General features: G+C 44.9%; 1 protein-coding gene across 2 annotated transcripts in view; it reads right to left on the reverse strand.

The window, feature by feature from the left end:
• Positions 1 to 11,152, reverse strand: part of jmjd1cb (jumonji domain containing 1Cb) — a 189,060-nt gene extending 177,908 nt beyond the window's left edge. For both annotated transcript variants that reach the window (XM_075456812.1, XM_075456811.1), the window contains exon 1: positions 10,728 to 11,152. In XM_075456812.1, coding sequence (XP_075312927.1) covers positions 10,728 to 10,883 — 156 coding nt within the window. In that variant the 5' untranslated portion in view covers positions 10,884 to 11,152. The remainder of the gene's footprint in view (positions 1 to 10,727) is intronic.

The following is an 11,152-nucleotide window of genomic DNA, read 5'->3' on the forward strand; positions in this document are numbered from 1 at the left end:
TTTGTATTATTGAACATGGCTGTAGCTGTTACGTGTTCTGATAAACTCTTCATTTAAATTCACATCATATCATACATCACTTCTGATGTTATCACTTCCTGGGTTGAATTATGACATAATGAGTATCAGCCAGAATACAGCACGTAACGAGGCCGTTGGTCTCCCCTGAAATCCTCCAAACGGCCACATTATGGACTGGACTGACCGACCCAATGTTTGATTTAACAATTTTTTTTTTCTTTTTTAAATTGCAAAAAGTAGTTCCAACTAGTCAGACTGTGAGCGACACACCACAGCATGAGACAGAGGTTGGCCGCCGCCACAGACACGCCAAACAGCTGGCCTGCTGTGTGAGGGCTGTAACAGCGGACACATCAGCCTCATTGTGGACCTTATTTTTGCTGATCATGTCATTTTTCCTGAAGAAAGTTTGAACACTTTGTTCTGTGGAAAGATGCATTATCCTAAAATGATTGATGTCAGAGCCCACCTGAGCCTCTCCTGCAGAGGTAATGGCTGCCATCTCCCCTGCTCCTTTACCTGCCATCAGCCCCACATCATCAATGATGGTGGAAATGTTTCCTTCTGCCAGTCATCTTTCTATGTTCCATTGGACCAAACTAAAGCTCCAAAATGGCGATTCATCACTGAATATCGCTTTCATTCAGTTTGGTTGTAAACACCAACTCTGTTTTTATATGTGCCTCTTGTATTTTAAGGCATATTGCTTTGAGTTTTCTGTCTTGATGCTTTGATGTTTTCCTTCGTCTACCTTTATGCTTCCTTTTTGACATAGTCTGTGTTGAATGACCTTCTTGAGGAAAGTTTAGAACCGTTCCCATTGTGTCAGCCAGGTTAAATAGCCTGTTCAGGTTTGTAAGACCTTTGAACTGCATATCATTTGCATTAAAAAACTGGAAATGACAAGGTGATTCCATTATTTTTTTTCTTCTATGATGTTTTTAGGTATGTTTGAAAAAGTCACAAGGACTCACCACACACTCACTGAATATTGCAGCACCTCAGTTACCCCGCATGCATGTATGTGGAAGGTTGTTCCCCAGTGGCAGCTAGTCATTTATTGCTGATCAGCGACACAGAGACAGTCCTAACCACGAGCTGGCAGCAGTGCTACTGTACACGCGTGTGCAGTGGACTGGAAGGACCTGGCTGCCTGTTCATTAAAGGACTTATGAAACAAATTTTAATTGTTGGAATTTCACAGTTTTTGCTGCTGATTCTAAAGGTTCCAAGCCTTGCGATTAAAATGAGATATTGTCTGGATAATAATTTATCCGGGAAGTCATGTTAAAACGGGCTCAAAAGGAGCCACATTTTGTCTTTTTGTGCGAATTCATTTTTTTATGCGTGACGTCATAGGGTTGACACAGAAGTTCTAGTAGTCTAACTGTAATGGCGGCATCTATGGCTAAGACATCAAAGCACGGTGGAAAATATTGTGTTGCTGGAGGGCCAAATGGTGTTAGTTGCAAAAATAGCAGCTTCACTGAAGGCATCTCTCTGCACATGTTTCCCAAACTAAAAAATACTGGAACTGAGGCTGACAAGGAGAAGGCAAAGACAAGAGCACGGTGGATCGCATCACTGCCTGCTGCCTGCTGCCGCCTGCCGATAGCTGCACCTGTTACGGAGTTTGCTGCTCGGAAGCAGGGGACTGCTCGCTCTGCTCTTCGGTCTACACACATATCCAGCTAGAATTTGGCGACGTTGTGAGTGGCTGGCCGTCTACCTCTGCTAGCTTTTTTTGTGTTTTGTCATGTTTTTATCGTTTTCATCACTACTGATGCATAATCGCCTGAGTCTCTTGAAAATCAGAGATTCTGTGGACATAATATCAATCATGTCAACGATGAGACAAAGCCACCGCCACCTGTTTTGGCGTCTGTACCCTAGGGTTGCCATAGGTAAGAGCTATTACCTATGGCATCTACCTGGTCGGTTGCCACGCAACAGCCGTCGCAGAAGACGTGGAAAGAGAGGTGGAGTAATATGCCGGCTGAAAGCCCACCTGGCTTTGCCCTCCACCAACAACGCTCGCCATCTGCTGTCTGGTCTCTCCGGTGATTGCGCCGGCTACGACATCCGAGGCTCCGTGGATCAGTCCTACCGATGGCTGCTGTCAGTCGTGCCGAGGCCGGGTGCCCATCTCCCTGCCGCCGACCCGTGAGGATCCGCAGATGGGGCCGCACACTGGAGGATCTCCGACCCGTTAATCCACGCCATTGTTTATTAAGCTTACATTAAAACCATGTTATTATCACATACGTTTTTTTTTAAGTGGCTGGATTTCAAAGTGCCCCTTCGTTAGGTTTCAACGTGTCAAAGACAGCGCAGCAGAATGCCATATCTGCGAAACCGGCATGTTCAAATCTTTTCCAGTTTACCACAGCAAACATACACTATTGTGTCATTTGATTGATAGCATCTTAATAATAATCAGCGTGTAGTAGGAGCGATGGCTGTTTTGTGCCCGCCGATCCTGTGCCGAAAATGGTAACTTTCTTTCATTTCCATTACCCATACGGGAGGTGCAGAGAGCCTCTACAATATAGATACTAAATCGATTTGTGTGGATTAAATTCAACAAAAGTTTTTCCACATAATGTTAGAGGTGTGTTCTTTCGACCTGCTGATGTTTGTATCAGAATTTTGGTTCCTTTATTAGATATAGGTCCATCAAATGTATGTTGTTTTCGCAGCCAGCCATTCTAGCAAATAAGGGAGTCAACCCTATGACGTCACGGTCACATGGCCAATTTCGCACCAAAGGCCACATAATTCACACTTTTAAATGGCCGTTTTAACAAGTTATGCCCGGAAAATTTAGTTCAAGTTGGATTGATGGTTTTAGAAAAAGACAAAAATTTCATTTGAATGATAGATGAACATTCGTTTCAGTTCATCTTTAACTGGAAGGTATGAGTCTGGCACTTTTTTTTGCCTCAGTACCAGTGAAAGGCTCAAAATGAGCACTGAACACTTTCTTTCAGCAAGCGTCAAAAACTTTAGATCAGCCAATTAAAAGTATTGTCACGTTTATCAAATTGATTCTGAATTAGGACTGAAACGATTCCTCGAGTAACCACTAGAGCGTGTTACACATGGACATATAAAGAAAAAAAGATGGTTTGTCTATGGCACTGATGCCATGGTAACGGCCTGCGGGCCGGAACCAGCCCGAATGGACATCACAACCGGCCCGGTTACATCAGTGGTTGAGAAGTTTTTGTTTTTTTTAAATAAATAAATAATACTATTATCAACAAATTTAAATCTACTTTTGTTTTTTGATCCTTAATGGTTTTAAGTATAATATTCATTCAATTAATTTCCACGTAATCCAAAAGTTTGTCTCTCGCTCGTGCAGGTCTCAGTCCCTTGGACAGTACACGCGCTGCAACAGACACCGGCAGCGCGTGCACTGTCCAAGGTACTAACTGACGAGTCGCGCGACATCAGTCAGGAAGGATGTTGTCTAAAAAGCGGAAGGTTGACTCTGAATGTAGAATCTTTCAGGAGAGATGGAAAGAAAAGTATTTCTTTTGGGAAGTGAGGGGCAAACCAGTGTGTTTAATTTGTTCGCAACAAGTGGCTGTGCCAAAGGAGTACAACATCAGACGACATTACGAGACCCATCAGGAGAAGTACAACGACTACACAGGGCAACGTAGGACACAAAAGCTAAACGAGCTAGCCTCATCCCTCCAAAAACAGCAAGCGGCTTTCTCGAAATGCCGAGAGACATATGAAGGTTCGTTTTAATTGTATATCTTCTCAAATTCTTATTTTTACGTTAAATGCAGCTGTTTTCGAATTGGGATTTCTGTCTCAGCGCGCCTCCGTTAAGTTCTGATGGCGTTGCCCCTGGCAACCAATAGCATCTCCTGCCAACATGGCCAACCGTGACTCCTCATTCTCAATACTAACTTAACATTTTATTTCATGTTTGGGGGCAGTGAAGGCGAGCTATGTCATCGCATGGGAGATAGCCAAAGCTTCCAAGCCTTTCTCTGAGGGCGAATTCGTGAGGACGTGCATGATTAAGGCAGCCGAGCTAGTGTGTCCAGAAAATCGACAAGCTCTCGCGAACATCAGCTTATCCCGACCTACAGTGACCGAGAGAGTGGAAGAGCTCTCCAGCGACTTGCATAGCCAACTTAAAGAAAAGATTAAATCCTTCGTCGCGTTCTCCATTGCTCTTGACGAGAGCACTGATGTGACTGATACGGCTCAGTTGGCGATATTTATTCGCGGAGTGGATGCTGCCTTTAATGTCACGGAGGAGTTTGTTTCCGTGGTACCCATGACAGACACGACTACAGCTAACGACGTGTTTGTTAGCCTTGTCGGGGCCCTTGACAATCTGGAGGTGGACTGGAGTCGCGCTGTCAGTGTGGCTACGGATGGTGCACCTTCCATAGTAGGAAGAAAGGCCGGAGTGGTCGTCAAGTTGAGAGAAAAGGTACGAGAGGCTAACCCAGACCAGGTATTCTGGAACTTTCACTGCATTTTACACCAAGAGGCGTTGTGCAGCAAAAGTCTGAAAATGGAGCATGTTATGAGTGTTGTTTTTGCCACTGTCAATTTTATCAGAGCCAGAGGGCTTAACCATCGGCAATTCGATGCATTTTTATTTGAAAATGACATTCATCACGGCCTTCCCTATCACACCGATGTGCGCTGGTTGAGCCGAGGCGCAGTGCTCAAAAGGTTCTACAAATTGCGCAACGAGATAGCCGAGTTCATGCAGGCTAAAGGCAAGCCTGTGGAGGAATTGGACGACCCCGAATGGACCAGAGACCTAGCCTTTTTAGTGGACATTTCCGAACACTTAAACGTCTTGAATGTTACTATGCAAGGTCGCAACAAACTCGTTACCGAGTATTACGACAGTGTCCGTGCGTTTCAAATTAAACTTGCGTTATGGAAGGCACAGCTCAGCCAGCGCAATGCAGCCCACTTCCCCTGTTTGAAATCTCTGCATGTCAACCATCAGAGCATGGACAAGTATGCAAGCTTGCTCTCCGGCCTCATGGGCGAGTTTTCCAATCGATTCACGGTTTTCACTGAACTGGAAAAGGACTTTTCGCTTTTTCGCTCTCCTTTCACGACGGATGCTTCCGAGGTCCCAGAGGGGATGCAAATGGAACTGATAGACTTGCAATGCTGCGCGCGGTTGAAAGATACATACGCATCTGTTGGAATTGAATCATTCTACCAGTCGTTGCCACCCGAGTACCCAATTATCACTGCCTTTGCAGGTAAAATACTCTGTATGTTTGGCACAACATACTTATGTGAGCAGGCATTTTCAGTTATGAATATTAATAAATCGAAAGTGCGCAATCGCCTGACAGATGCGCATCTCAATGATGTCATGAAAATAGCCACGGCCCAGAGCCTGTCCCCCAATATGGACAAGCTGGTGAAAACTAAAAGGCTTCTGGCTTCGACATGTAAAATGTAGCTGGCTTATCTCCTCATCTTTCATAGTGCAAGGAAGTAATGATGGGAATAAAGGAGATAGGTATGTGAAAATGTTTGTGGGAGTTGATTGTTAATGTTAAATTTTAAATGTGCTATCAGTTGTTTGTTGTAATGTTAGGTATTTTTTTATTATTAATGTCTACTGAATATTTAGTCACTTGGCCTGTTGGAGTAGGCCTACTTAACCTTAATACATTGTTTTGACTTCTTTAGGCCTATTTAGCCTGGCCATCTTTTTAATTGGCCTAATTAGGCCTGTGCATCGAGATTATTTTATGTGCAAGTTGTCAATAAATCTCATCAAAGTAATTTACAGTTTACTTGTGTTATTTATGTGACCTAGTCCATTTTGTTGTTTTTAAAATATTTTAAATGTAAGTTACTGGCATGCAGAGGTTGATGTTACACAGTTATAGAGGGTAAATTGCTTTTGGCTGCCATATAATTGTATGCTTCATTGTGAGGGTATTGTATTGCAATTAATTTTTAATGTATAGCAGGCCTTCATAAATTATATCAAATAGCATGTCTATTTGTTTAGTGTTTGGTCTTGCCAGGCCAAAAGTGTACCGGTAATTTGGCCCCCCGAGGTCCCACTTGAAAACAATCTGGCCCCCTGACCGATTTCACCCTGGCATCCCTGGTCTATGGTGTTACACATAGACCAGTATGCTGCTACGGAAACACTTTTCCTGTTGGGTCTTTTTCAGTGTGGTGAAATATGCTGACAAATGAAAAATTCCAGTTAACTGGCCACATTTATTATTTGTTTTTATCAATAAATGATACTGGAAGAAAGTGAATTTGGATCCAATTCAAATACTTTTCTTTGAAAGTACCTAGTCTCCACACAGTGAAGACCGAAAAGAAACGCATCAAGATGCATTGATAATTGTTTTATGACTGCATGGCCTGTGAAAAAAAAAAATAATTTGTTCAAATTAACCTCAAACCCACCTTGTCCTGTGATTGATCCTCCAACGTATATGAGAAAATATCACAATAATTTGTTTTTTTTCTCGTGTCATGGAAATCTAATATGGGTGGTTGGTGGCTAAATTTCTCCTCCACGTAATACACCCAGAAGTAGAGTCAAAGCAGCCAAGGAACTCTACTCAGAGTCTGTGAGTCCTGACCCAGGTTTTGACCTGGCACACAAAGAGAAAGAGCCAGTAACAACAGTAAAGGGCACAGCATGAACAAAATGTACAGAGCTGTAAAGACGTCCAATTCACGGCTCAACACCGTAACGCTCAATGACGCCAACTAAATTGTCAGTTGTTGCAATTTGAGTCATAATACATCAACTAAAGAAGCACAGTACTGACGAGGTCTTTCAGATACACTGGATAGTAGCATGAAGCATACTTCCATACTTTGTTTTCCATGTGAGACAGTATGTCCTTACTGTGGACGGGCTCAGCTGGTTTTCATCAGTGTGTGAAGCTGCACCGTCACAGAGACAACTTCATGATCATTACATTCATTTAGTGAAGCCTTTTATCCAAAGCAGGTGGGACAGACATGGGACACACATTGGACAGAAATAGGACAGACATGGGACACAGGTGGGACAGACATGGACACACATGGGACACAAATGGGACAGAAATAGGACACGTGTGGGACAGAAATGATGGGACACACATGGGACACGTGTGGGACAGAAATAGGACACACATGGGACACGTGTGGGACAGAAATAGGACACACATGGGACACGTGTGGGACAGAAATGGGACAGACATGGGACACGTGTGGGACAGAAATGATGGGACAGACATGGGACAGACATGGGACAGAAATGGGTCACACATGGGACAAGTGTGGGACAGAAATCATGGGACACACATGGAACAGATGTCGGACAGACATGGGACAGATGTCGGACAGACATGGGACAGACATGGGACACGTGTGGGACAGAAATGATGGGACAGACATGGGACACGTGTGGGACAGAAATGATGGGACAGACATGGGACACGTGTGGGACAGAAATGATGGGACAGACATGGGACACGTGTGGGACAGACATGGGACACGTGTGGGACAGAAATGATGGGACAGACATGGGACACGTGTGGGACAGAAATGATGGGACAGACACGGGACAGAAATGGGACAGACATGGGACACGTATGGGACACGTATGGGACAGAAATCATGGGACAGAAATGGGTCACACATGGGACACGTGTGGGACAGAAATGGGACAGACATGGGACAGAAATGGGACAGAAATGATGGGACAGACACGGGACACGTGTGGGACAGAAATGATGGGACAGACACGGGACAGAAATGGGACAGACATGGGACACGTATGGGACAGAAATCATGGGACAGAAATGGGTCACACATGGGACACGTGTGGGACAGAAATGGGACAGACATGGGACAGAAATGGGACAGACATGGGACACGTGTGGGACAGAAATGATGGGACAGACATGGGACACGTGTGGGACAGAAATCATGGGAAAAAAATGGGACAGATGTCGGACACATGTGGGACAGAAATGATGGGACAGACATGGAACAGATGTCGGACAGACATGGGACAGATGTCGGACAGACATGGGACACGTGTGGGACAGATATGGGACAGACATGGGACACGTGTGGGACAGAAATGGGACAGACATGGGACACGTGTGGGACAGAAATGATGGGACAGAAATAGGACACACATGGGACACGTGTGGGACAGAAATGATGGGACAGACATGGAACAGATGTCGGACAGACATGGAACAGATGTCGGACAGACATGGGACAGATGTCGGACAGACATGGGACACGTGTGGGACAGATATGGGACAGACATGGGACACGTGTGGGACAGAAATGGGACACGTGTGGGACAGAAATGATGGGACAGACACGGGACAGAAATAGGACACACATGGGACACGTGTGGGACAGAAATGGGACAGACATGGGACACGTGTGGGACAGAAATGATGGGACAGACACGAACAGAAATGGGACAGACATGGGACACGTGTGGGACAGAAATCATGGGACAAAAATGGGACAGACATGGGACACGTGTGGGACAGAAATGATGGGACAGACATGGGACACAATGATGGGACAGACATGGGACACGTGTGGGACAGAAATGATGGGACAGACATGGGACACGTGTGGGACAGAAATGATGGGACAGACACGGGACAGATGTCACACATATTCTAAAAAATGTGAACTTGATGAGGATCTCTTCATAAACTGATTGGAGTTGGTGACTTGAGTAAAAGTGAAGACATTTTTATCCAGATGCACTCGGCTTCAGAGGCGAAGCAGCAGTCATGGAGCACCCTGTCTCACCGCAGACACTGGACAAAGCCCTGACAGCTTGGCTTGACACACTTTTAATCTAATCTTGAATCCCTCACCACTGTCTTCACTCAGCCACTTAAAGCCCTTGCTAATGAGACTGTTCCCCATTGTGTGGATACAACCAGGAGAGCACTATTTGCCTAAATCACATCACACACAAAGACCAGTTCTGCAGGAAGCTGGGAAAATGCTGTTTAATACAAGCACGCACGTACAATTTTCAATGTAGTCAATTCCATGAGCAACATAAAGATGCTCGGTTATGGCACTGTAACAGAGTTATGCCACCTCACTTTGCTGCATTTCAAACTTCATTATTTAAATTCAGAATAACAGAAAGCTATCAAACTGTGACACCAAGAATGTGGCTACTGCAATTTATTAAAAAAAACAGATTATGTCGATAATAACATAGAATAATAATCTATGCTATGTATGTTGGCCGAGCTTTAACAGATATCTTGGTCAGACACAAAGAATAACCCTACCTAATGGCACTGACACCATCAGATGATGATATTTGCCTTAAGATGTAATATCTGATGACTGAATGTCCGACGTATATATACAAAGATTACACGATGAATGATGAAATGTGAAATGGGCTGGTGTTTGCCCAGTTTTCTGCTTACAGATAGATGGAGCCTGGGAACAAAAGAAAAGGAAGGATCGGCACGCCGTACAGCAGCAACGCTGTGTTAACCAAGCCAGGGCTTGTCAAGGCATATAGCTCATTACCTGCTGGTTTTAGCATGTTAGGTGAAAGGAAAAGAAAATCAGGAGAGAGAAATATTTGGAAAGATTAAAAAAACTGAGGAGCTGGAAAGTGACTATGTGAGAATTCAATGATACATCAATCAGGACAGATCTCCAGTGCTCCGCGACAGGGGATTGGTAGCACAATCTCCTTAAAATGCAGATGCAGACAATACTTGACATGAAGACACACTGGCCATTGTTCAGCCTGCAGCAAGCCAGTTTGATGTTTTTACAAGTCCCAGCATTCCTGCACCCCCGTCCAAGTCGATGGGGTTACCGTCGGCCAGACTGAAACAGGCACATAGGGCTATATGATCGATCCATGCGCCCTCCACACAGCAATGTGAACAATAACCAGCTTAGAAGGATTAGTTCAACGTTAAATCAGTAAGGCGGGAATAACTGTGGAAAGCTAACCTCACCTCCGTCAGCTGATTCGCAGTATACAGCAGATTAAAGCGTTTTAGCTGCACGGGACTGAGATTCCTGCTCGTGCTTTTACAAATGCATCCACTCCTGAATGCCAACAGGATCCACCTGGTTCTGTACTCACTGCTGGCTTAGATTACAATGATATCATCTTCTATCACCTGTTCTGCAGACAGATAGATGAAAGAGGATCGAAATTGGACCCGCTGTCGTCCAAATGTTCTTAGTATTTACTACACATGAGAGCACAGAAATGCTACAGTTAGCCAGTGTGCATGGGTGGAATAGCTTTGGGGAGTTTGATGTAAATAAGCTGTCTGGAGCCAAAGCTAGCTGTTTGCCTTCCATAACCCCTGCTGGTAGTCTGCCTCCCATGGACTTGCTTTGCTTAAAGTAGTCCAAAACCCAACACTGACACATACTTTTACGAAACCATACTGAATACTAAAGGAAGACTCTTCAAGCCAGAGATCCACAATCCCAAAGCAACCGCTAAATTATTTCCGCTTGCAAATCCACAATATCGCCTGGCTGGCTAGCCGACAACCACAGATTTTGCCATTTGCTTTGGGTTAGGGTTATTTTATGTTATTGTTAGGGTTGCCATTTGCTTTGCATGGAACAGACCAAAGGCTTTGCATGTAACAGACCAAAGGCTCGGACAAAGTCAGCGCTTCCCTTACCGTCAGCTCGGAACTGTCGCCGTTGCGGTTGTTGACTGCTCGTATTACCCCAGACCTCCACGGCAACCGACCAATGTCGCCGATTTCATGTGGCTCGTCCCCACTGACACAGAGGAACCGCTTCCCGACCAGCTCCGGCCGAGCCTCGACTGCCATGGCCCTTTGCTGGTCAAGCCCCCCACCCCCCCCCTCGAAAAACTTCCCAACAACGACGCCCTTACAAACCTGCCATTTACGACATTAAAGTGGCTGTAAAGAATCAAACGGTCTAAAGGAAATAAAAAGGAAAAGGTATTGGTTGCTAAAGTGTAAAAAACGACCCGGGGGATTTAAATGTATGGTGGTCTCCACCCGCACAGGCGTCAGTCTCTTTCCTGCGAGCTTGAAAAAACGGCAGAACAGCGCCGCATCACAGCTGCCATCCA

Source organism: Odontesthes bonariensis, chromosome 23, assembly GCF_027942865.1.
Source record: "Odontesthes bonariensis isolate fOdoBon6 chromosome 23, fOdoBon6.hap1, whole genome shotgun sequence".
Lineage (NCBI taxonomy): Eukaryota > Metazoa > Chordata > Actinopteri > Atheriniformes > Atherinopsidae > Odontesthes > Odontesthes bonariensis.